The sequence below is a fragment of the Anopheles maculipalpis genome, chromosome 3RL, assembly GCF_943734695.1.
Source record: "Anopheles maculipalpis chromosome 3RL, idAnoMacuDA_375_x, whole genome shotgun sequence".
NCBI classification, from domain to species: Eukaryota; Metazoa; Arthropoda; class Insecta; order Diptera; family Culicidae; genus Anopheles; species Anopheles maculipalpis.
The window spans coordinates 91,333,438-91,359,327 of NC_064872.1; the positions used below are offsets into that span (position 1 = coordinate 91,333,438).

General features: G+C 46.8%; 3 protein-coding genes across 3 annotated transcripts in view; 2 read left to right on the plus strand and 1 right to left on the minus strand.

Moving 5' to 3' along the window:
• The window catches only part of LOC126561202 (WD repeat-containing protein 61), a gene marked incomplete at its 5' end in the record, with an annotated part of 144,319 nt that overhangs the window by 12,941 nt on the left and 105,488 nt on the right, over positions 1-25,890 (plus strand). The gene's annotated exons all lie outside the window — the stretch shown is intronic.
• On the plus strand, positions 1,471-14,948 carry LOC126563522 (uncharacterized). Its single transcript, XM_050220167.1, has 13 exons — positions 1,471-1,676; positions 5,944-6,014; positions 10,557-10,654; positions 10,733-11,085; positions 11,165-11,443; positions 11,522-11,593; positions 11,905-11,964; positions 12,035-12,112; positions 12,162-12,221; positions 12,283-13,768; positions 13,839-14,038; positions 14,103-14,254; positions 14,319-14,948. The coding sequence occupies exons 1-13, from the start codon at positions 1,487-1,489 to the stop codon at positions 14,946-14,948; spliced, it is 3,729 nt and encodes a 1,242-aa protein (XP_050076124.1). The 5' UTR covers positions 1,471-1,486.
• On the minus strand, positions 7,285-10,311 carry LOC126563563 (uncharacterized). Its single transcript, XM_050220209.1, has 7 exons — positions 10,110-10,311; positions 9,788-10,029; positions 9,491-9,722; positions 9,198-9,434; positions 8,876-9,123; positions 8,453-8,814; positions 7,285-8,386 (listed from the first exon to the last, which is right to left on the minus strand). The coding sequence occupies exons 1-7, from the start codon at positions 10,309-10,311 to the stop codon at positions 7,285-7,287; spliced, it is 2,625 nt and encodes an 874-aa protein (XP_050076166.1).

A 25,890-nucleotide genomic window follows, 5' to 3' on the forward strand; every position in this document is an offset into this window, starting at 1 on the left:
TTGCGCGCTACAACACAGTTCCGGTAGAGCACCTGACCAGCCTGTTGTGGCGGGGTCGTGATGGGGATCCGCACTTCAGTCGCATCGACACGTGACCGGCTCGAATGTGATGGAATTTGTGTGGTGATTCTCCTATTTCCGTGCTACTAGATGATCAACAATATGCAAGCGCTTCTTGCGTTGCAAATATACCCGTATAGTGCAAAAAATACCCAGACTGCTTGGTTATCCAGCGAAAATTAATTGCCTTTCGCTTGGCTGTTGCGTTATCTCGAGCGCGAGTGATTCGAAATTGAAATTTGATTGGAAAATTTGAATTGCATCTTCTTCCGAATCACGTTTCGGTCTGGTAGAGTGTGAAACTTTCCAACAGTTCCCTTGGCCGGAACTGTTTGCTGGTCCAATTGGTGCAAAAAGGTGGAAAGTGAAGCTAGAGAGACATCACCATCTTCTTCAGCTGCTGTCAAAATCGAAGATGCCAAGCACCAAGCACCACACCGTGTCTCCCATTGGAAATCCTGCAGCAGACAATACAATGAACCCGTGTCGCGTGTATTTATGCACCGCAGGCCGGCCCTACACTCTTTTCTCTCGTTCGTGTCATGAATTTACATTTTTCCGACGAGCCGACGATTTCCCCATTCTTTGGATCATCAATGTTGCACTCGCACAATTCGATCGCTTCATCTCTCTCTCTTTCTTTGTCTCTCCCTCTCTCCAGCCGTTACAGATCGCATGCAGCTGCAGTAACAGCATTGGTTCGATCGATCATTTTTCCTTCACCGGCAGTTGCAGCTGACACGTGTGCATGTGTGCGTGTGTGCTTGGTAGTTACGCAAAAGGAAGGCTTCTTCTGGTGCATCGTGAAATTTCTCCATCCAGCAGTTTGATCTAGTGGCCGCTGTGGCCGCTGGAAAAGTGCATTCTAAATTGCGCTCACAAATTAGCCAACCTACTCAGCAGTGTGCGTGACTGTGTGTGTGTTTGTTTGTTTGTGAATTCCATCGTCCGCTCGATAGTGATCGATTTTTTTCGACATTTCATCGTCGAAAGCAGATCACGTGCTTGTCGGTTGTGAAGGAGTGAATTTCTATTGCAATAGCTCGGGCTGCTCGATCGGTGCGTGTTGCTTCGCCGCAGACAACACAGCATAGCAACATAGCAACGCAACAACGTGACCGCGCACGGGGCTTGTTTCACCATCGGCGTCACCATCAAACGATCGATCGGTTTCGATGTACGCGGGCGTACATTTTCAAGTGTGAAAAGTAAAAGTGCCCTACCGCATGGGTGTGTGAGACGTAGCAGCGTAAATTGTGCGTATATGTGTGTGTGTGTGTGTGTTTTAGTGTCCAGGATTCGTCTCCCAGGTGTGTGCCGTGAAAGTGAAGCTTTGCCTTCTCTCAAAAAGAACTCCAAACGACGGCTAAAGTGAAAGATATTAAACAAAGCGCAAGTTGCCCGAAAGTGCACCGAAACGAGCAAGATGGCGCGTAGTGCCGGGCCGGGGCCCGGTTTGCCCGGGGCGGTCAGATTAATGGTGATGCTGGTGCTGCCGGTGGTGCTACACCTCGGGGCGGAAGCACACGTTGCACTAACGTTTCCGCCCGCTCGCAAGTACGATCTGGACTTTCTGGACAACTCGCGCACGAAACCACCGTGCGGAATGCCGAAAGGTAAGCGACATCGGGTGACCTTAAAATTAGCATTATTTCGTGTCGTTTTTAGCGTTGCCATGATCACGCTAATGTCTACAAGAGTCCGACCAAGAGAGGAACGGAAGGTTATGTTGAGAAAGTGTTTCCTTCCTCCTAAGACTATTGGCAAAGGGGTCAATGGACGATTCCATTTCCTCGGGGATTTGAATTTAAAGCACAACGACAACTATTCGTGGGAATAATTGCACACCGACGGTGGTAGTTTGTTCCCAAAACACTCAACTATTTCCACTAACGAAGACATTCCATACCGGGTCCAAGTCTACAGTACAGTTCCACAAGCTAGAAAATCGATATGCAAATATAAAACTGGACCAACACCCTTTCCCGGTGAGAGTGGTTTAACCGCTTCGATGCGTCCAGCACCGGAGGTGGTGGTTCGCTAGTGACACCGTGGGCTACTTTCGGCGGAACAGGTTGAAGCACTGGGCCGAGTTCCTCTAGTCCAAGGAAACCGCCCATGCCACTGCTGATGATGATTTTTGAAGCGGATATCTATAATTTAAGCCTGCGTGTCTCAATCGTTTGGATTAATTCGTTTCAGCCAGTCCCAAACAGACACGGAAGCACGGTGAGCTTTTAGCGTGCGGTCTCGCGGTACGAAAGTGACTACGCACCGGCAATTTGCACCGTGACCTATTAACTGCAACCGGTCTCTGGTGCACCAACCTGCTGCTGTTGCACTCGAGCAGCTGACTTCTCAACCAATTGCGGTCACAAAGTGGGTGCAGTCTGACTGTGCCACCCTGTGCCATGCCTGCGATTTGAGACCCAGTTTTGAACTCTTCCCATCCCACTCCATCACGCGATAAAAGCTAACCCCGTTATCTGATTAGTCTTAACCCTTGCGAACCGCTTGTGACGTTGGGCCGCGCTTCGAAACTCCTGACGAGCCCAATTAAATTTCGTAATCATTCATTTTCCAATCCCAAACCCGCTTCGGCGGCAATTATAAGATCGCTGTGATTTTGTAAAAGAAAACAGCGTGCCCGCTCTTGGGCCCTGGCCAAATGGAGGTGGTGGTAAATGATGTCGTTTGAAATTTTCCATTTTCTCCACCGCGCTGCAGCAGCTCATTAAGCAAAACTTTCTTTTTTCTTGTTCGCTGGTGCTGGTGATGCTCTTCCGAACACGATCGATAGATGCAGCACGGTTTTTTGCGGAATGTTTGGAATGGATCGCTTTTTTGTTGTTTTTCGACGTACCCCTTACATCGTACCATAGGACTACTAATTGAGCTGAAGAAGTTGAGATGGAAATGGTGGAGGTTTATGTAGCGTACGAATTTTCGTTACAACACTTTATGATTTCATCAAGCGAGCGGGACGAATGAAAAAAATAAAAATAAAATTACGACCCTCGCCGTAATTCCATTCACTCGATATGTCTGGAAGTTAGCGTCATAAAACCCTAGCGACGAGTTCAAGTCACTTGGTCGGCGATCAAAAACGGGGTCAAGAATCGTATGAACTTCCAACCGGGTGACAAGCACAACAAGCACCTTTGGTACGGCGGCGGGTTCGTGCCCTTCTATGGGCAAAGCGTTGAAGTCTTTCGTTTATCGCAGCTCATCAAACGTACAAACAACGTTTTCTTGGTGGAAAGATGATGAGAACTGACGCGTCCGAGCTCGTTGGTGAACGCATTTAATGACCGTTTGCCCGAATTTTTCGAAGGTCGAGCTGAGAATCCGATTTCGGCCATTGTATGGAGCATGGTGCGTGCTTCCACTTTCGATAACATTCATTGCAAAGCGATCAAGATGTGGAGGCATAAAATCTGCGCACCCCAATTCGAATGGATTGGCAAGATGTGCATTTCAGACAATGTGAAATTGTTTCGCAAACCGAAACACGTACCAAACAGCAAAGCACGACGATCATGTAGATCATGTGGGACCAACCGTGCTGTCTTTTTGCCTGTACGACGGCTTCATTTGGCGCGCAAATATTTTACAATATTTCAACCTTTCGGACGTACCAAGCACAATCGCACACACACACACACACACACACACACACACATACATAGGTAGAGTTGAAGGCCAACAGAGTTCCGTACGTTCCGCAGCAATCGTGCGGCATTCAGGTGGTTCAGGTGCACCGTGAATGGTTTGGAATGCTAGATCGAATAAAGTGATTGCGCTGTGAAACGGTTGACGATGGAGAGGGAGAGCCCATAAATTGCACCAAAGAGCGTATTGGCGAATGCGTACGTGTACGGGGGCGAAGTGGGATTGAATTTGATTGGTAATGTAACAGACTTGAGGCGAAACTCGAGTGCAGCTTGTTGAGCGATCTGACTCGATATTATAAGAGCCGAAAAGGTGTTTTTGAAGTCCATTTAGTGGACTGAATGTGGTCACCTACGACATGGAAATGTCTTGTCGTTCTGACAACACCTAAGCTAGAATAAGTAACCGACAAAATATCGTCAAACGTTGATTGACAGTAGCGAAGGTCGTTGATGGTTTACCGGCCAAGGTTTTATGTTTATTTAAGTGATCGAATGTTTCTTAAGGATGTGTTAAAAATATAGCCATTTCTATTCTGCAGACCACAGACAAACCATACGGTTGTAGTCAATCAACATTCTCTCCGTTAACGTTCAACGCCATTTGCTGTTCCGTTCCGGGACACAACACAGGGTTCCGATTAAACCGATCATAAATCATCGCTTGACGGATCTTCACCGATCCGCGTTGTACAGTCCCCCTTGCCGAGATCCATTCTCCAAACAACCTCTCCGTTTGGATGAGTAGTGTTTTGATGGCATCTTCTCGGCCCATGTAATCATCAACACGGTTTTGCTCCAGCCAGAGTAATTCTTAGCCACGACTGTCCGACTGACCTTCATCCGTGGTTGTTGATTCATGAAGCACACACCAGCAGCAACAGCAGCAGCACGAACCAGTTCTTGACTTCATCATTCCACCACAAGAGCTTTTGCGCTCATAATTTTGCGGCCGTGTTTGTTTTGATCACCACACGGCCATCATTACCCATCATTATGCTTGGTTTACCTTTTTCCTCACTCGGCAATGGAGGATGGCATAACTCTGACGTACGATTGTTGTCTATTTTATTTTATCTTTTCCAATCATAAAATCATTTTGTGTGTGTGTGTGTGTGTGTGTGTGTGTGTGTGTGTGTGTGTGTGTGTGTGTTCACGTTTCATCACCACACACGAATTAATTTACAATCAAATCGAGAGGCAAAATGTGGGGGAAAATCTGTGGTATAAAACACTCCCTAGAAGAAAAAACGACACAGCCGGAGCGCACATCGATCGGGAACATACCAGCGTTCAATTACCACATTTTTATTGTAGTGACAATGCGATTACGTTGCGAGGCACACTCTTGAGAGTTGTATCTTTCAAGTACCGGGCACACAGTCAGCCACAGTAGGTCAGCGCTACCGGTTGACGGTTTGTCAATAAATGAGTTCACCTTCGCAAAGGTGCACGTTCCGGCATTGAATTAATAGGCGAATAGTAATTGCTATTGCCACGCTACCAAGCCCACCAGCCCGCCAACGTTCTTCCATTCGCGGAGGTCACCGTAAGTGGGAGTCATTGTTATGCTGACAACAACCTTCGCCCTCAAGTGCTGGCTCGTAATCGATTGGTAGCGGTCAAGGGAGACTTTACAGCATAATTGTGCTCTCTCGAAGGTGTCTGGCGCTTTATGTTTAAAGGCTTTAAAGTTTAGAGAGTTTAAGGTGTGAGTTCTTGATTGATGGATGACTCAGTCAGGCTGGTTTGGTAACTGCATCCTTTCAAAGTAGTAGAACTCCTACACGACGAGCCCATGTGGTGAGCTTAATTATAAATTCAAAAATATCAAACAATGCATCAACTACAATAGCTCACTTCCTTCGTCGCCTTCGATCCCTGTGTGCATTCTGAGCTCACTTTCTAGGGCGATGCGGATGCGTCGGCGTTTTGTGCAATGTGATCCGGAGCCTGCCGATGAAAAAGGGGTGGCATACGCTGAATTTCAATTCTTTCATTGGTAATGCAAATTATTCGCACCTTCGCGGGCCACCATGAATCATGGCGCTCGATCATTTCCGCCATAGTTTCCCCCATGAAGCGTGAGTGAGTCCCAAACAATAGACGACGGAAGCCGTAACTTTGTCTCTACACAACACCTGCCTTATGTTGCCACACGACACCCTCATCCTTCTTTTGGTACACTCTCATTTCTTTTTTCCCGTTTCAGGTTCACTGAAAACATCGTTCATCGAGGGTAGCACCTTCAACGTGTCGTGGCATCTTGCCTATCCGCATCGGGTAAGTTTGGCTGGCAAGTATGCGCGCTTAACACTGCTATAAATTGGTCTTTTGATTAGAGCATTAAATTTAAAAACCAAATCATCATCATTGCTCAACCCTTTATCAGGGTCAGGAGGTTTGCGGGCACGTGCAAAAGTAAAGGTTAAAGCTCCGGATCTCACCGGTTTTATCTCACGCTTCCGCTTAACGGGTTCGAGAAATAACAAACTGGCGCGTCTCATGGCGCGATTCCAGCCTCGAAAAATCCGATTCGATACGACTGCCTGAGCTGCCGGTTCTCTGGCTGGGGGTTGGAATTATTTTTCGACATACCGGCCAATTGGGGTCTGTTTTACTGGTGCAATATATTTCCGCCCCAGGAACGCTGCTCGTCTCTCCCAAGCGATGGTTACGGGTTTCGTTACGGTTCTTCCGTGTTGCTCGGGAAGCGGCCGTTAAATGTCATTGACAGGAACGACTGGGAGAGACAAAACAGAACACAGAACTATGTCCCAATTCTTCAAGCATCAGACAGACAGGTTGTTTCAGCGTTCTTTCCTTCTTCACCATCTCGTGTCGAATTGTTTCTTGTAACAGAAGGCAAAATATTTACATCAATTACAACCAAACACATCGTACCGTTAGTTCAGGAAGATTGGTGTGACTTGGTGAAGACATTTTTTTTTTTTGAGTTCTCACTTAGTTGCTTAAACAGTTAGCAGCTTTCATTCAACTTTAGACCGAGGCGTAAAAACTGACATGTTAAAAATAGTTTTCCAACCATCACCGAGCGCACTCCGGATGTTTGGAGTGTGACCACACCACACCACAGCCACGTGGTGTTATGCAGCTGCATCGGCACCGGTACCGTTTGCTCCATTATGGAGCTTTCATTTGGACACTCAAATCCAATTATCGATCGATTGGAAATTGGTGTTTGAACGATGGCGATAGCCTCGTAACAGTTTTCCTTTTTATCCAAAATATATGATCAAGCTTGGAGATATTACACAACGGTCTATTTTTAACAGGTCTAAAGGTACTAATTGGACCCCTTTTTTTCAATGTTTGATCTTATTTTTAGCAGTGAGTTTTTTTTTTTGGTAGTAGAGACTATATAGTAGTAGTTATGTGTTTCTTATGCACAACACAACGCGGGATTATGTTAGTAAAGAAGAGCACTTTCGTTTGTGAATCGTGCTATGATTGTTTCGTTTACGATTTTTCTTGTCATCCTGCTCAACGTACAATTGAACATTTGTCCACACATTGTTACTTAAAAAAGACCCTATTCTACTTTGCTCAAAACGAGCCAAACTGCCAACAGCATAACGATTTGCATCGTAGTGCTACCAATCGCCCGGCTTGCGTCGTTAGTTGGGCCCGGTGTTGTCGTGCGTACAGGTGCCTCCGTAACACCGACTGCCGAACTGGCCTTAGTGTTGCATCCACGGAAGAGACAAACCTCACAACCGCTAGCCGTGCCACACTCGACCTCTCGCGCTTGCGTCGAACACTTCCGCACAGTGTCCCCGTTCGACTGTACGATCGTGTAGCACTTGTTGGCGGTGTCGTACGTCGGACATTCGGGTGCCGTTCCCGTCTGGGCGGTTTTGCAGCTTTCGCCATCGGTGAGTGAATCACACTGGAAGCAGGTGAGCGGTGCCACCGGGTACTGTACCGTGTTGCAGTTGCTAGTCCGCGAATTACACACGAGACAGTTCTCACCACGTGTGCACGCACTGGAATCCGTTGCTGTTAGATCGCTCATACAACCTCGCTCGGTCACACCGTCCACCAGCCGGCTGTAGCATTGAGAGTTGGCAGGATCGTTGCATGGTTCTGGTGCCATTTCGAGTGCATCAGAGCGGCAGAGCGAGTGTAACGAGCTGCGACATTGTATGCAGCTACCGGAAGTGCCATAAGCCATCGGGTCATTACAGCCCGCAGTTGAGCACGTTTGACAGCGACCCGAACATGCGGACAGTTCGCTTTCCGTTAACGAGCTGCGACAGTCCAATCGAAGTAGCTGACCCGAGGTGTCCGATTCCAGCAAGCAACTGTCTCCTGCACGATACTCTGGACAGTATTCGAGATGTACGGTCTGATGTGACACACAGGGTGGATCCACGCATCGGTAGCATTGCAAGCGATCCGATGGGAAATTGACCACATTGCAGCGGTTAGTTGAGCATCGTTGACAGGCACTACCGGCCGTAACGCTACACTGACCCGACACATTTGACGGGAGACTTGCGAGACATCCTCGCCGTGTGATGTTCTTTCCACCGCTGGTGATAAGGGCACTTGCACAGCTGGCACACTTTTCGAAGGTATTCAGTGCAGAAGGATTTGTAGCGCATCTGCTATCCGTCGACGAGTCACAGGAACTAAAAGTACAAACCAATGTGAGGTCATCTAGGAGGAGCAATACAGAAGAGACGACGACGACTTACAGACACTCGATATAGTTGAAGTTAATTTCCGCAGCGTTACAATTGTCCGTAGAGCAGAAATGGCATCGGTTGGTGTTGTTCGTGCAGAAGCTTTGTTCCAGTTCGGTCAGCGATGATCGGCAGGTACGTTTCCGTGTTCCGCTCTGTAAAAGCTGCACGCAATCATCCCACGGATTCGGACAGTAAGCGTTGGCAGTCGTGCCGATCGTACATCGTCGACGATCACTTGGGAAAAGGCCACTATTGCAGGCTTCTCCGTCGCTTTCGATGTTACAGGTCGCACAGTTGCGTCCATCCGTCGCACAACCAAGAAGATCCGACGCACCACTAATGCAACCACGCTCCGTAACTAATCCACCAATCTGAAGATGTTAACCAAAGATGGATAAAGTATTGAAGGGACAATTCCTGCCGTATACCTACAATTTTCGTATAGCATTGTGCATCGGAAACATCCGTTGAAGGTGCTGGACACTGGACAATGGATAGAGCTCCAGTGGCAGGAGCAATGCAGCTGGAATCTTGGATAGTGGAGCAGTATCCACAACGGTGATCCGCCCGAGACACTAAATTACACTCTGATTCACTACAAATAACACACTCAGGTTCGATGCAGTTGGCCATCTCCGTCCTCGTTAGCTCTCGCGTGCAACCACGTTGTGTTGGATTGACTAAATGTGAAGATATTAAGATGATTTAAAAAACCTCATACCCCGACAATTTGGCCCATCTTCCACGCACTTACATCCACTAAACTTGCTGTAACAATCCTCATCTGTTAGCTGGCAGCTTACGAGCTTGGCACTTGACTTTAGACATTCGGAGCCTTCACATTGATAGCAAATTTTCGTGGCAGCACTAGCACTAAAAGCCACACTATTGCAAAGCTTCTTCCCACAATAATTGCATTGGGATGGATTGGACAGACAGTAGGCCAGGTCGGCAGACAGCATTGTATTTTTGCATGATTTCATGACATTACCTGCAATTGTGCGATGGGTTAGAAAGTGTCGTATTTAGTTGGAATCTTGGACACACCATTTGCTCGACGCATCGTAACGCACACGTCCTCCACGTTATCACAATAGACGGAGGAGGTCGCATCCGTGTTGCAACTATCAGCGTTATCACACTGTACACACTGGATCCTGTCGGTGGGGAACTCAACCCGATTGCAACCGCTTCCGGTGCAGGTGGCACAGTCCACTCCTGTGCAACTATCCACATCAGCTTGCGATGTAATGCAGGCGCGCTCTGTCACATTACCGATCTGTAGAAGGACAATACTGGGGGGGGTTATTTCGAATTGGAGGCCAGAATTCAATCTCATTTTACCACACGGCTGTAGCACTGTGCCGCAGTCAAATCCACATTGGATGGGGAAGGACACTGCATAGGCGTCAGCGAGCTAGGGTTGGATAAACAGTTCGAATCGTCAAGCGAAGAACACACAGCGCATAGATGTCTAGGACTGCCAGCTTCATTGCACAGGTCTGCCGAGCTACAAGATACACAATCGTTTCCGGTGCAGGTTGAGGTTTCCGTCTGCTTTAGGCAACCGCGTTGTGTGGGTAACACTAAACGAAATGCAAGCATGATGTTTCGATTAAAGGCGACGCCTAACGCCCAAGAAGATCGTTCTTGATCATTTGCTTACGGGTGACCGAATCGTATCTGGAGTAGCAGAGGTCATTCGCGTTCTCACAGGTGATTGTTATACCAGCCGTGGTCACACGTACACAATTTTCACCCTCACAACTGTAACACTCTATCGCGTTCACTGTCTCGAGCGTACAGACACAGACAAGAGCAAACACCAGTGCCAGTGGAGGCGCACGTATCCTACCGAAGGATGCCATCGTGTTTAACGTACAAAATAATGGCAACGAACATCAAGACAGGGCCGATCGATCGCGTTACAGCCATTTATATAAGCATGTCCACCGACCACTCGAGACGCTTATCTTTTGGGTGTGAAGTTGACTTTTCGATACCGCTACCGATTGAGGAGGAAAGTTTCATTGCAATACTAATAACAATTGAGTGGTGAGTGTGTGCAAATACCATTTTAACCCATTGTCTGTGTGTGGCGTTCTTCCTGTAGGGTGGCTTCCGGCTGGAGATACTCGATGCGAGGGAGAAACCAGTGCTTAACCTAACGCCGAGCAGCAAGGAAAAGCGTTTTGTGCGTGATGATGTGACGTATGTATTTAGTATGATTTCCGAAGAGATGCAGCACAATGGAGAGTGTTCCTCACTGGCATCTTTATGCATTCGCAGGGCTCAACAGTTCCAGGTATCGCTTCCAAGGAATTTCACCTGTCGGGATTGTACGCTCCGGTTGGTTCGACAAGCCGACGAATGGGGCGGTAACTATCGCTTCTGGTCGTGTGCCGATGTGGATGTCGTCCCGAGACGCGAACATCACGAAACCTGCTCCGGACATGGCAAGTTCATTGCGCGTTGCAAGTGTGACCGCAAGTACTACGGGCCACGGTGCGAATTTTGGGATGAATGTGTCACGAATCAGGACTGTGGCATTCAGGGTACCTGTGTGGATTTGGGTGGAACCTCACTGCCACGACGTCAGTGCTACTGCCGGTTGGGTTGGTTTGGACCGGGATGTAACAAGAGTAAGTATCCGATATACTCGTAACTCAACATAACAATTGGTTGTAACACACTGCTTTACGGATATTTGATCAACCACAGAATCACCCATCAAGTCAACCGATATTGACTATTCCGTGTACAAGGCGAAGAGCCTATCGCCGGACTTGAACGTGTACTGGCGTGTGCTGAGAGAGCAGAGCGAACTAGAAGTCGTCCTGAAAGTGAATGGCACCTCCTGGGTGGCGTTGGGATGGCGACCTCGTAAGCTAACTGCCGAATGCAAAAACTTCCCACTAATCACTGCACCGGGAGCTGCTGCATCGTCGGAAGCGGGAGTTGCCGAACCGGAACCAGCCAGCGAACCAACATCTGAACCAGGTAACAAAACACTCGCATAGGAATGAAATGTCATTTCCACAGCGCACCATCATCTGATTGAATTGTGTTTGATTCCAGAGCCCAACTCTGAACCGGAACCGGGAGCAGAGCCAAGTGCGGAACCGGGTGCAGAACCGGGCGCAGAGCCAGGTAAGAAGTTGTGTACTGGTTGTTATCGGTAGATAACATCTTTAAAAAGTAGTCAAAAGGCCACGTGCAGGGGGGGAGGGAGGCGGGGGGGAGGGGGGTAACCTAACGTAACCATGTACAAACAGCACACTCATACGAGCGCGTCACAACTCATTGCGGTTTGTTGTTTATTGATTCATTTGTTGCTGAAGTGTAGTGCAAAGAGAGGAGATTGCAGTGCCTCGAAATGAATCAAAACACGACCCCGGGGGGCGAAAACACTTGGACGGTGATTTTTTGACTTAAACTTTGTTTCTGTTTTCATAAATTAGAACCCAAATCAGAGCCAGAACCTGCATCGGAACCTGGTGCAGAACCTAATGCGGAACCAGGTTAGAGAGCGGTTACAAAAAATTGTTTGCAATTTATGTAAGTGATACATTGATTTTTCGTTATTTTCAGAGCCAAACAGCGAACCGGAACCAGGCGCGGAACCAACCTCGGAACCTGCCAGTGAGCCAACGTCTGAGCCAGGTAATTATTCACAATCCCCAGAATCAGAATCAGAATGTATTGGTTTTTTGTGTACTTGTAGAGCCAAAAGGAGAGCCAGAACCAGAACCGGGTGCAGAACCTGGTGCAGAGCCAGGTATTATAAGCAGAACTTCAACTAAAAGGAGTCTCTTAATAATTTTGAATTATTTTTGTAGAGCCCAAATCGGAACCCGAACCGACTGGAGAACCAGAACCGGAAAGCGTCACCGAACCAACCCCCGAGCCGAAAGGACAGGCGAAGAAAGTTAAACGTGCAGCTGCCACAACGCCCGCCGCAGAACCCGAACCAGAACCCAAAACTGAACCAGCCTCCGAGCCGGCAGCAAAACCGAAACAAAAACCAACGGCAGCGGCTGGTCCGAAGCTTAATCCGTACACACCGCGCCATGACTTTAACCCGATGGACTGTACGGACATTGTGATCGGTACGGCGCGAGGTGATAATCATCGTGTTTGGGATTATTACACCCGTGATCGTTCCACGCCACGGATGGACTCGTTCTGGGGCGGCAAATCGGATCTCACGGCCACGGGAGGATTTGAGCGGGATGGTGTGACGACGATCGTGTTCCGTCGACCATTAGCGGCCTCTGAGCCGACCGATCACGCGTTTGTGGATGATCTGATGCATGTGATATGGGCTCGTGGACAGGAACCGGGTGCTTACGTACATTCACCACCGTCAGGGATTGAGAAGGAGATGGCATCGGTGCGGGAGTTTTATCAGCCGGATGAGCTGAAGTACCATGGTCATCGTATGCAGCGTGGTGTGACACAGATCAACTTCCTGGAGGAGGAACGTAAAGTGCCGGCGGCGACATCAGCTACGGGTGTCACCGTAACGCCGGACGGAGCGATGGCAAGTGGTGATGGGGTGATTGTACCGGCTGGTCCGGTTGGACATGAATTGGATAACGATTGTCATGGCTTCTACAAGTACCCAAGGACTTGCGATCCAGAGCAGGCCAACTGCGAGTATTTCATTAGCTGGCAGACGGTGGCACGAGGCGATGCTGTGCACTTCCATCTGGAGACGAAGCACACATCTAGCTGGACCGGTGTTGGCTTCAGCGATGATCAGCGCATGTCCCAGACGGACGCCATTATCGGATGGGTGGATAAGAACGGTCGCCCATTCCTGATGGATACCTGGATCAATGGCTATTCGGCACCAAAGTTGGACGACCGTCAGGATCTGTACAATGCTTCCGGTGCAATCCAGAATGGACGGACCGTGTTGGACTTTACGCGAAAACGTATCACTGGCGATGAGAGTGATCTGGCGTTTGCGGAAGATCGCTGTCTGTACATGATGTTCCCAATTGAGGGCGGTGTGTTTAATGAATTGAACAAGAAGCTTGGCAAGCATGCCTCCGTACCGTATGTGACGGATACGCGCGTCTGTATTAAATCGTGCGCGAAACAGTTCGAACAGTTGCTGAACGTTGCTGCTACACCGGCGCCGGATCGCATCGCTTACGGGGCGTCGATTAAGCTGACGAATTTGGCGGCAGGCTTCCAGGTTCCGGCCAGCGGTACACCGGAGCATCGTGATCTAGCGAATTCGGTTAAGGACACATTTAACGGTGTACTACGGGAGGTTCCCGGATTCTACAAAACGGATGTGCAGGAGTTTGAGAAGTATGTGGATCGTATTTCAAACTCTAATACAAAAATCATACTAATTTTCCACTTTCTTTTCACACTACAGAGATGCTGATGGAAGTGTTGTGGTGAGAATGAATATATTGGTCGATAAGGAGATGAAGGATGGCACCAAGAACCCGCTAGCAGACGATCCGGCCAAGTTAGAACTAACACTGCACAATTTAATGGTGAATAATCTGTCGTCGGGTAAGGTGGGTGCGTTGTCCGTTGATCCGAGCTATTTGGAGTTTACTCAACTAGAGGGTAAGTGTGGTTTGTTGTCCACAAATATGTCAGTCATTTGATACAAATCGATGTAATTATACAGGACAAGCATCAGCTCCTAAAGAGGAATACGATCTACTACCGGCCGGTGTACGATTATACCTGATCTTGGGATGCATTGCTGGTTTGGTATTTATAGCCATCGTTCAGGCGACTTGCACTATCATCAAGACGCGAAGAACCAATCGTCTGAAGGTATAACATCATTTCTTCATTGCAAGAACTCTCTCTCGAATATGTTTCCTTCTTCTCATTGTAGGATCAGTTGATTCCCAACTCAGCCTGGAAAGACTACTCCTCCAACACCAACTACGCGTTCGATAACTTTGAGCCAGAATCCAAAAATCACAAAGGACGCTCGTCCGATCGTGGGTACAGCAATGGTAACAGTCAGCAGACAACCTTGCAGATGTCCCACTCGCCCAATAAATCGCAGTACTACGAGATCGATCGTACGGACGGTGGAGGTATGCCAGCGCACCGAAATGGCAACTCAGGCTATCCTTACCCGTCGGGTCAACCACGCCACGGATACGATCGTACCGGAGATCGATCCTCGTATGCTGATCGGGCGTATTCGCTGCCTCGCCCTATGCATCAGCAACAGCAGCAACAGCAAATGCAGCAGCGACATCATCAAGAGATGCAATCCCGTCCCACCAACGACTACTACACGCAGGACCGTCGTGGAAAGTCACGCAACAATGGTAGCCACTATGCTGGCAACGGTCATCAGCATCCATCGCAGCAGCATCAGCAGCATCAGCAGCAGCAGCAACAGCAGCGACCCATGCCGGATTCGTCCGATCTGTACTTTACACCAACGCAACGAAAATACTCTGGCGAGGTCGTGCGAGTGTTTGTCGATTACAACAAGGATAAGAAGTAAAGGACCAAAACCCAGGGAACCACTTTGTCTTCCTGTCAAGTATCCTGGTAAGACGAAGAAACGCTCACCAACAAACAAACACAACGAAATACTCCTCACACAAGAAGAAAACCCATCGAACAAACGATGACGAAGAACTGCGAGCCGGTTCCCACTGTAAATAATAATACGGGGTTTTATTACTCAGCTCTTTTTTGTTTGTTTTGTACTATTTCAAACCTCCTCCCTTAAAAATCGTCCCCGTAGTCCGCGAGCAAAGCGCCAGGCAGGTTGGAGTTAATGTTTGTTTGTTTCGGTTTTTAAGTATGAATTTTATATGTTGGTACCGTGTATAGATTAGGGAAAGACGTGACGCTGCCATGCTGCATCCGAGGTGCAGAACCCAGTTTATGCCAGTGTCTACCGTTTCTTTTAGTTGAGTTCCAGTTTTTTTATTTGTTTTGTTAGCTGTTTCAGTTTGCAGCCTATTTTAGTGACATGAGTGGAAGGAGACCAGCCAGACGTGTGTGGTGGAGAGATGTAGCGGGTTAGATATTTTTCCCACCCTAAAAATGGAACCCTAGGGAACTAGTGAGGGATGTGTAGGATATGAGTTTTTTGTAGAAAATAACCTTCTCTTAGCTAATCGAAAGAATAGATGTGTAGACGATCATGTGGACGTGGAGTGAGATTGAATGGAGACAACATGGGCAAAAAACCATAAATGCACAGTCGTGTAAATTTTCCCATGCCCCAAAAAAAAAAAAACCGTCTGTTCCACGGGTACCCATATTTTAATCGCTTTACTGGTAACAATAGAATCGTTTAAAAAAGAAGAAAGAAACAAACACTGTAATAATAAAAGACAGAAGAAAAATAAAAACGCCCTTTACAATAAAACACAATCGATCGTTGTGCAATTAATTAATCTTTCTGCAGCTTCACCGAATATTAGTGTTTCCTTTTTATTATAATCCTTCCATCCAGCGATCCCTTCTGCACAGCGCAACTTTTTCATGTGACAAAAGAAGCAATCGGATCATACGCAGCCTAGTGCGCGCGTAACATTATCACGCATGATCGCTGGAAGCGAACAAAACGATCCTCTGTGTGTTGGTGGGTTGCCTTTACTTCAGTTTTATGTCGCATTGGTGCGGGTGCCTCCTTTTTTGCGGTGTAGCTAGATTACGCAATCGGGTGGAATGCGGTGTACCACACAGGCTGGGAATTTCTTCCAACAATCCTAACTCCGAAAATAAGGAACTGGAACAATCGAGCTGTGGATCCATCATTCACAAAACTGTGCCGTGGGGGTCCACTGTTCAGCTTGTCTGTTTCTGTTTTATTCCGTTGATTGCTCTGCATTCCTTTTCGGTGGAAGAAACGATCGCAACAGGAACGGACAGGCGGGACGCAGGAGCGGAATAAAAAAAGTAAAACAAAACTGGAGCAACATATCGTCTGTTGCCTTTATTGATGGATGCACGTGAGCGTTTTTTTTTTTTTCAACTTGCCTTCCATTTTTCCATTTCACCATCCAAGCAACCTGCTCTGGTAAAGCCCACCGTCACTGATGGTAGCAACCATTCACTATGGTTACTTTGTACAGCGTGTGTGTGTGCCCGTGGGTGATCATTTGTCGCTTCGGAACGATCTTTTTCGACTGTTTGCCCTTTCGTACACCCGGAGGACACCGTTCACAAAAAAGGCTTTTCTTATAGAGAATTCAAGAAGAAAAAATACATAAACAAATCATTTAAATCATGGCAGAGAGCAAAAGAAAAACGAAGCACAAATCAAGTCAGTCACGTGACCTTCTGTACAGTTGCTTTGGACAGTGGCCGTTACTGTTTCGATGTTGCTCGAGTCGCACGAACCCTGTGGGTTCCGTTGCTTAAGTACGAAATAATAAAAAAAGAGCTTGAAATCAAGCGATCAAGTGCGTCCGACCCGGAGGCTTTGAACCCAAGCGAGGCCGCCATCCCGCCCGTGCTACTTGGGAGGCAAAGTTTTGTGTCGATTACATAAAAAAAACACCCGCAAACGACGACAAATCGCACCAAATGTGTGATGCATGTTATCTCGAAAAGAAAACACAAAAAGCATTCCAAAAAGCAATCACAGATTGAAACGATCGATCAATAATTTTCTCATAACGATACTTCGAACATGCAAGACGCACCCACACGCAACACAGAGTTTTGATGATAAAAATGCTCCAGATAACGATTCCCTGGTCGGTTAAGGAGGCGCCGAACGAAAGACTTCTCACACGCTAAAAAGCGACGAACCTCTTCGCGTATTAAGCGGCACGGGCGTTAAGTGCCCACCTCAGAGTGAACTGGTCAAAGCGCTGCAATTGACACCGATGCGTTATCGCCTTCGGGGGGGTCTGCTCTGCGTTAGGGTACTTAACCCTGCTCCGCCTCTTCCTTCTCCCCTTCAATAACCGCCCTCCGTCAGTGGTTAAACCGGTGTATCTGATGGTGTCTCTGGCGGCATGCAGGTGACCAAAAGCTAGCACTAGCACGCGGTGTGGTGCATCGTCCGTTGTGCGTGATTGCATCATTGGCATTTCGCTGCAATCGAGGCGGTGTAAAAAAAAGGAAGAAAACAAGCATCAGCAGTTCACCTAATTAAACAGGCTTTTGGGGGCTGTTGGCAAGGCTGATGTTTTGATTCGTTATCGAAGAGATGATGGAGTTTTATTTTGCTATTTGTATCGCTTGTCGGCTCATGTGATGGACACTTGCTTCTTTTTTTAAGCTGCAAGCAAGGAACGAAGTTGATCTTTCCATAATGTGCGATGGTACAGCATTCCGTCGATGGTGTCTCATACTAATGAGATAATTAAAATCAGTTCATCAGTAGCGATGAATCATCCAAACCTTCCCTTCTTTTAAATGGTTTTTCACTCTTCAAACGAAAATAATTATGTAAAAAAATGATCTTATTAAATTTATCAACCACCTCTATTTCAATCCAATTTCCATAAAATCAACATACAATCAGCAAGGTTTGTTTGATAAACATTCCAAACACACACTTTATTAAACAAACGGGCACTCAAATTAATCTTTACATCAATCAAACCACCCAATACGACATCAAATCAAATGTAAATTGTTCGTTTCCGGCTTAAAAAAGTGCGAATAAACTCCGATTATCTCGAACATACCCATTATAATGTGGCCACAAGTAAAAGCTGGCTCAAGACGTCACCGGTAAAGGAAGGCAAAGGAACGCGGACGCTCGTCAAATTAAGGCAAACTGCAGACCTAAGATTGCCTGTTCGATAAGATATGTTCCAAAGACAAGCGGCGTTCCGTTTCATTCGTCCCGGGTGAGCAATTTCCCGCCGCCTTAACAACACAGCATACGCGCGCGTTTCCATTAGTTTTGGGACACAAGAAGTAAACACACACAAAGAAACGGAAGCTTGAATTCAGAGAGCTTTTCTCTTTTACAATCACCCTCAATCTTGATGCAACTGCTTGCAACTGGTTGGCAATTTTTCCACCATTTAATATAGGTGAAAATGGAGGATGTCATTCACACATTCCTCTGCGCTGTAATTATTGGGTTGATGAGGAGTAAAACAAGCAATTCATTGTTATCAATCAATCCTACCATCTCTGTCGCGGATATCCTCGTCCGAAACATATGTAACCGACCACAGGTGTGGAATTTAATTTCGCATATGTGCGTCAAATTTGATTACATTTCCATGCACTCATCATCGACTGTTTTTGCCACACCCGCGTTGATTCATCCTAACCACCACACCAAATTAATCATCCCAAACCGTCCACTTCCAACTCGACGAAATCGGTCCGATTCAGGAGGGAAGGAGCTGAGATTGCTCTGGTTTTGTCGGTGTTCGGCGGGATTCCATGGCTTCAGCTTGTTTCTCCCCTTTTGTGTCTTTCTTCTGCCACAGACACCGGCAGCAGAATGCAGGTGGAACAAAAGTGGAGGAAAGAAATCCATCGCATATAATTTTGCATCCCATAACGTACACACGGGGCCGTTGCTGGCTGCTGACATAATCGGAAATTGGAGTGCTTGCGTAATGGGGGCCGAAAAATGAAACATAAAAACGTTTCACCGTGTACCGCAATCGAAAATAACATTTTTTTCGGGTTGTATTTCGGTATTAGTTTCACCCAGGATGATTTCTACTGCGCGCGGTTTTGCTGCTTGATCCTGTGAACAAGCTATTCTGTGACAATATATAGAGCAGCTTGTTGTGCATCGAACAAATCCTATCCTAGTTTTTGCTCGCTTTCACTGCACAACTCTGACAAAACGATCGGCCTTCTAATGCACCAACCTGATCCTGCTTTTCGTATGCAACTGCATCATCTACACCGGACATCAAACGCGCTATTGAGCCAATTATTAGCCCTGGTGACTTGAGCAGATAGCAAAGCGACGATCCTTTAGCAACCTGTAGGACGAAAGAGACAGGCGATCCGGTCGGTGTTGGCACAAAAGTGAAGCATGCAAATTGTGTTTAACGATCATTTGAAAGCGAACAAGCAGGCTATGCGATGTAATGGTTGTGATACCTTTCCCAGAGAAGCAACCAGAGAGACGTTTTCCCTGCCCAGCATGCTACGATGTTACATCCGGTTTCGAGGGGGGTAAGTGCTTTTCCTTCACATTTGTTATTAACAATGTGAAATATTATCGTTGAAAATTTATATCGATCACAAACGCTAACCTTGGACGTGGCGCACTTTGGAAGGTCACATCCGCGTGCCCATGAAGCGATGGCGATTGACAATTGGATACAGTTGTCCCAGTGCGAGGTCGCTAGCGACAGAGTGTCCACTTTTCCACCGCTGTTCCCCCGTTACCCTTTTCACGGTGGGAGTAAAATGGAGCATCAACCTTCAGCTGCTTTCGCTTTCATACTCCATTTCGATTATTGCGCGTTATTGCAGAAGCCGCTTTAAATAGAAGCATATCAAATCCATCCAACAGCGGACATCTACGAAGGGCATTTATGGGAAGGGTGGCCTAAAATCGCATGATCAGTTACTTCACGCAGGTCAAAAATGTAGCATGTCATACCAGTGTTTGCCACGGTAATTATTAGTAGCATCTGGCATGTATATGATTACAACTGGGCAACCACTGCACATTGCTTCACGATCATGTAACTCGGAAATCGAATATGCACTCGTTTGGTTTGCACTCGTCCTGCATTATCAGCGGAGTGATATGTTCAATACCGAGCGCATCACATTTGCGTCAAATCGCGCCCACATTAGCACGCAATTAGACTCCCCACTCGGCTCGGTTGAATGAGCTCGCGAATAATGTGAGATGCCTGAAGAAAGCAGCCACAACAGTTTGTTTATTATTACCTACTGATGCCACGAAAAATCAAAACAAAAATAGCTCGCTTGCTTCCAGGCTTTGGAAAAACCAACCCAAAATGAACGCGTGAAAAGCGAAAACAGATACAAATTCGCACGTTAAACCAACAATCGATCGATGTTGCGATGCTTCTTCTTAAGGTAAAATTCCGACCAAAAAAACGCACATACAAATCAAGCTAAAAGGGCCTCTGCAGCAGCAGCAGCAGTAGCAACAAAAGAAGCGGCAAGGGAACAGGGAGGTAGTTTTACTTTCGTTCCGTTTATTAAGTTTTCTTTATGGGTATTACCATTTCATGTGCGCATACGCACGCTGCTTCTTACCTGCGCTTTTCGCGATCACTTTCCATTGCGTTGCGGAGCTCGCGAGTCGTGGTCGTGGTTTTTATCGGCTTTCCCTTCGATACTGGGGCCATTTCATGCTCGATCTTGAGCTGTTTTTTTTTTTTTGTAGTTTTTGCTTCTTTGTTTTCTCGACTCCAAAATCTTTATCGGTCTCTGGACGAAATTAAGATGAAAATGGAAAATGGATTGCAGAGCGACGATCATAATGGAGGAGGAGGGAAGAGCTTCGTTTTGTTAAAGCCATTAATTAATGAACGATAAAGGGAAATGAAAACGGAAACTGTAGCATATCATAATTGCCCTGAAGCTTGCACGAACGAATTTGGAATAGTAAATTAATTATGAAAATGAATAAAGAAAAACGTTATTGAATACAATCAGTAATCAGAAGATAAACCATTCCAATTTTTTTTGTAATTTCTTTTCTCTAAAAAGTGACACATTTTGAGTGATTAAGTGGAACGTTTGAATTTCAGCTCGTAGCAACTTGTTCAAGTAGCTTTGTTGGCGAATTGTTCGCTAGCAGGTCGTTGGAATTTTGCATACCGCACAACCCACCACAGTACAGCACATTTCATTTGTCACCACACAACCACCCACATACGGGATGTGAATTAAATAATCCTAAAACCATCGAACTTCGGTTCGGGTGAGCTTTTTTGTCATACCCATTATTAGCATCATTTTAAACACGATGCGAGTCGAGTCGAGTTTTGTGGCTCTTTATCTTTTGCGGGATTTTGCTCTCTCTCTCTCTCTCCCTCTCTCTCTTTTTGTCATGCCTGCATCCACCGATCACGCTACGATATGGAACGTGCAGCATTCGACGTTAAATTGCACCCCGAACCCGTTCGTCGTTCGTTCGTTCGTTGAAATCGTTTGTTCGCGCGTCGAGCTTTTTTCCGTCTACTTTTCGGGTGGTGGGGTCTCTCTCGGTAGGTAGCTAGCAGCCCGCAAAATGGGGTATGTGCATCGACGATACACGGCATCCGCCCCGGGAAAGGAAGCTGGTAGTGGTGGTGGTGTTGGGTGCATGGGGGTGAGCCATATAAAACATTAAATTCGTCCGTACCGGCAGAACACTCGTGTATGAGACGGCGTCCATAAAGCAGGCAGACGGCGAACCCAACGACGAAAGATCGAAGACCGATCAAAGTGCCCGAAAAAAAGGTGTTTGTTGTAGAATTATGTAGTGCAGTTGAAGCATAGAAAAGTTTAAGGACATCAAAATATGAACAGTATTAAGTGAATAGTTCGTGAATAGTTGCGAAATGATGTGACATTGCAGGATGAGCTCTCTTGAGGAGCTCACACTTTGGCAGTAAAAGACACTTGGTGCAATGAACATTACACTTTACGTACTTAAGTGCCTTTGTGTGTGTATGTGTGTGTGCGATCGTCTTGAAGTGAAATCTTCACCTGAAACCCCAAAAAACAGCACTCGAAGAAGCATAAACGCACGATCCTAAGTGGCTTCTCACCTCGTGTCGATGAACGCCTTTGGCTGTGCGGCCTTTGATCTTGCTGCTTCTCTTTTCCTACCCCCCTCCCCCTACCTCCCTCCCTCTCTCCCTCTTATGTAGATCATCCCGGTGCTGGTGCAATGCAATTGTGTGTATGATTCAACGACTTTCCTTTGGCGATCCGGTAATATGCGAGATTATAATCGGAAAGCATAACAATTAACCAACGAAAGGAAAGTGCGCGCACCCGTTTCTTTTCTTTTGCTTCGATCGCTTGCTCTCGCTTTCCTTGTGCTGGTCGTACGTTGGTGGTGCAGCAGCATAAATCTGTAAAGCCTAGGCCTACACACCTACCATGTTGACATGCATGCCAGCTTCTCTCGTATATTGATCGCGAAATTTTTCTCCAACTCGAGCAGGAGTCGTTAGCCAATGATATGGTAGGATGGGAAGCTCTTTCTCTCTTACTTTTTGTGAATCACAAATCGAGCAAAGTTTTAGTTTCTTCGGATGTTTGTGGCCACCATCTGGAGGCTACGGTTGCCAGTGTGCCGCCGTTGTGGATGTGTGTGGATTGATTAGGTGCTAGACAAAGAGCAACCACACCAGAACAGCTTATTGTGGTAGAAATATCAAAATCCAGTGACTTAATTTTGTCATCCACGCACCTTAACACGTTTTAGTTAAAGCAAAAAGGAACATTTAAAGTCACAACACAAAAAACTGTAAATTAATCATTTCGATGCAAATTATATTAAACCCCCTCTCCTCTCGAGTGTTTTCTATATAAAGTGTGTGCTTTTATTTCAGTGAAAGTGATCTCGTTCCGTTTTGTTTCTTCTTCTCCATTTCCCAGTGTGATCAGTCCCGCCCCCCGTATCTAGTGTTCATCTATTTTGGTAAAGTTTGTTGGCAGTAGCAAAATAAAAATGAGGTATGTATAAGGGTTTTGGGCACAATAATGAATTCCATTTTTAAACAACCACGCAATTATGCATCGCTCGCCGAGAGCACCCGCCGATGCCTCCATTCGGAGTCATGAAGCAACGAAGTTTCTTGCGATCACGAGCTTCCCTCGAAAAAGAAAAATAGTCTAACCTCCCTCAGGGAGTGTGACACATCGAAAACCATAAAACAGTCCACAAGAGTGGGATACACCCACCGGGGAAATTCTTTACCACCTCGGTAGTCCTTTCGATGCATGATTCCACGTTTTGTCCAACCACAGCGAACCAGCCCGGCAATCAAACGTCTCGTGGCCATTATGCACGGTGTTCTGCTTGCTCCAGTATCATTAGCCACGAAATTTGTCGTGTCCGGAGTGTGCGCTAATGTTGACGACATCATGTCACGCCCTCCGGCGGTCCGATTTCCTAACGCCAGCAAAGTCATTCCAACGTGAGATACTATTATTTTCGTAACCCACCGTCCCCTCTTGCTCTGTTTCAAGTTCTGTCAAAGACACCGCACCGTGAGATTAGCGGCAGAATGTTGCAATACATCAATATGAAACAAAACCGTTGAAAAGCCCCTTTGTGGATCGATTCGGTTTGGACACCGATGACAAACTAATTCGCGTGCCGAAATGTGTCAGAGATAGCAGACGATCAGACGATCGCCTTTGCCTCCTTTTGCCGTAAGGTGTCCTCTCTTGAGGCATCCCCGCAAGCCATACTGTATGCGCCTGGTTCGGAGGTAGTATTGGAATTGCCAAACGTAGATCAGTCGAAGGAAGGCATTGCTCACCACCGAGAGCACCAGCATCGATTGCAGTTGGAAATGGGTTAGCTTTCGGGGTCGTTTTGCAAGTCATTAGGAGATCCGGGCCTGGAGCAATCGTTGGGACGAATGGGAAATAAAGGCGCAAGGTTAGTGTTGCAAGCGGTTGTGTTCGTTGTATATTGACAGCCACCAAGCATGTACATAAATAATGTTTCAGCTCCAAATTCCTAAAGCGCTGTGACCTTTTGTACGCGTGATAGTGCAGAAGGTCTAAAAATAAAAATTAATCCTTCTAATAACATCTAAGCCGGCTGCAGAATGCCACCCGATCATGACAAGAAAAAAAAAACATCAAAACCATTCATTAGCCCAAAACGATTGGCCACCCCGTACGTACTTTAATGGTTGTCCCCAGGCTACATCGTTGCATCATACCATCATTGCCTCTGGGGACACTCGCGTAACACGATAAAAAGGCAAACAGGAAAAAAAAAAACAAAACGTACTCCCCAAAGACCAAGTCCACTACTGACCGACTGACCCAACACCGGCCGTCCAAGAACTCATCGCTGTACACTGGATTGGAAAGAGGTTAGCAGCAATTTATAACCCAGTGCGTGCGATGTGTGTGATTGCACCGAAAACAGACCGACCTGTCGCGTCGCGTTGTAAATTTAATACGCCGATACGCAAGAGATCTTGTCCACTTATCTAACACCTTGTTCCAAGCCCTTACTACAGGAGAACCAGCCTATGATCGGGCGCTTTTACTTTCTTCCTTCGATCGCTTTCTAGGTGCAAAAAATACGATCCACCGACCGATCGTTCCACCTTCTTTCTCTCTTGCCGGATTTTTTGCTTAATCATTCGGATCGTCGGTTCTTTTCATCGACTCCGGTGGGGTCGGAATAGGAGGCAAACTGTGGCGGCAAGATGATCATTATTTATTAACATTTATGTTACTTTTTATACCGCCTCTTTTGTCGCTTGTAGCTTTTCAAAACATTTCTCACTTTCGATCGATGCTCGGGGTTGCTTTATTTATTTCAGGACTCGCCGTGTTCCGAAAAGGGTCCGAATCGGTCCTTTATACACAAAAACACACACACACACACACATTTTGTCCATAAATAACACGTTCGAACGATCGTTGGGTTTCTTTCGTACGCGCAGTTTACGTAACCGCAACACAAGATCGCGACGTTCCTTCCCAGTGCACGAAAGACTTCAACTAGCCAGCAAGCGACGAACTTGCTGCGTTGTGTTCCTTTTTTTTCTCCTTGCACATCGTCTTGCCGATTGCTGTTTAATTCAGAGTGAGAAAGAGAAGAATCCGAATCAGGATAGGTCCCGGGTTGTGATGGGCTACGGCACCGTGTCCACTGCACTGTCTAACCTGCATCACCATTTTGTATGTCTGCCGTTGGGAGCAGGTTTGCCCGTGTTACTTTTTCCTCCTTTTTCATCAATTCCCAGTGCATTAAGGGACCAACGATTTCGCAACGGCTGGTTGGGACCTCAAGCAGAAATCACAACCAAAAGTGACCAACACTGAGGGTGACAACACTGTGCTGCGTGAGGTGTAATTCCCACGAATACCCAATAGCCCCTTTGCTTTTCGGGATGGCTCGCGAAACGCATCAATTCCAATTCATCACCACTGCTACTACTACTACTGCGGGTTGATGAGCGTCCAAATGAGTCGAGCGCGTTGGATAGAGCTGTTCTCTAGAGCAAATTGTTGATAAATGATCGTGTACCGATCCGAGCCCTGGCGGGAAAGGTCGTTCGGACAGCAACAGGCAGGCCCGTAAAGATCACACGCTACCACGTGACGTGATGAGTCGGGATGCCGGGCAGCGCGTCCCGGAATGGAGTGATTAATGAGCCGCACGAGTGCCCAAGAAATGGATAGTTATGTACGAGAGAGAGTGAGAGAATGTCATAGAGCTAGCCCGTCCTCAGAACCAGTTGTAGTACGCGGGTATAGTGGTAAGGTTAGATAAGACCTTCCCGGGAGCTGAAGTCTTACGTCCTTGGAGTTGT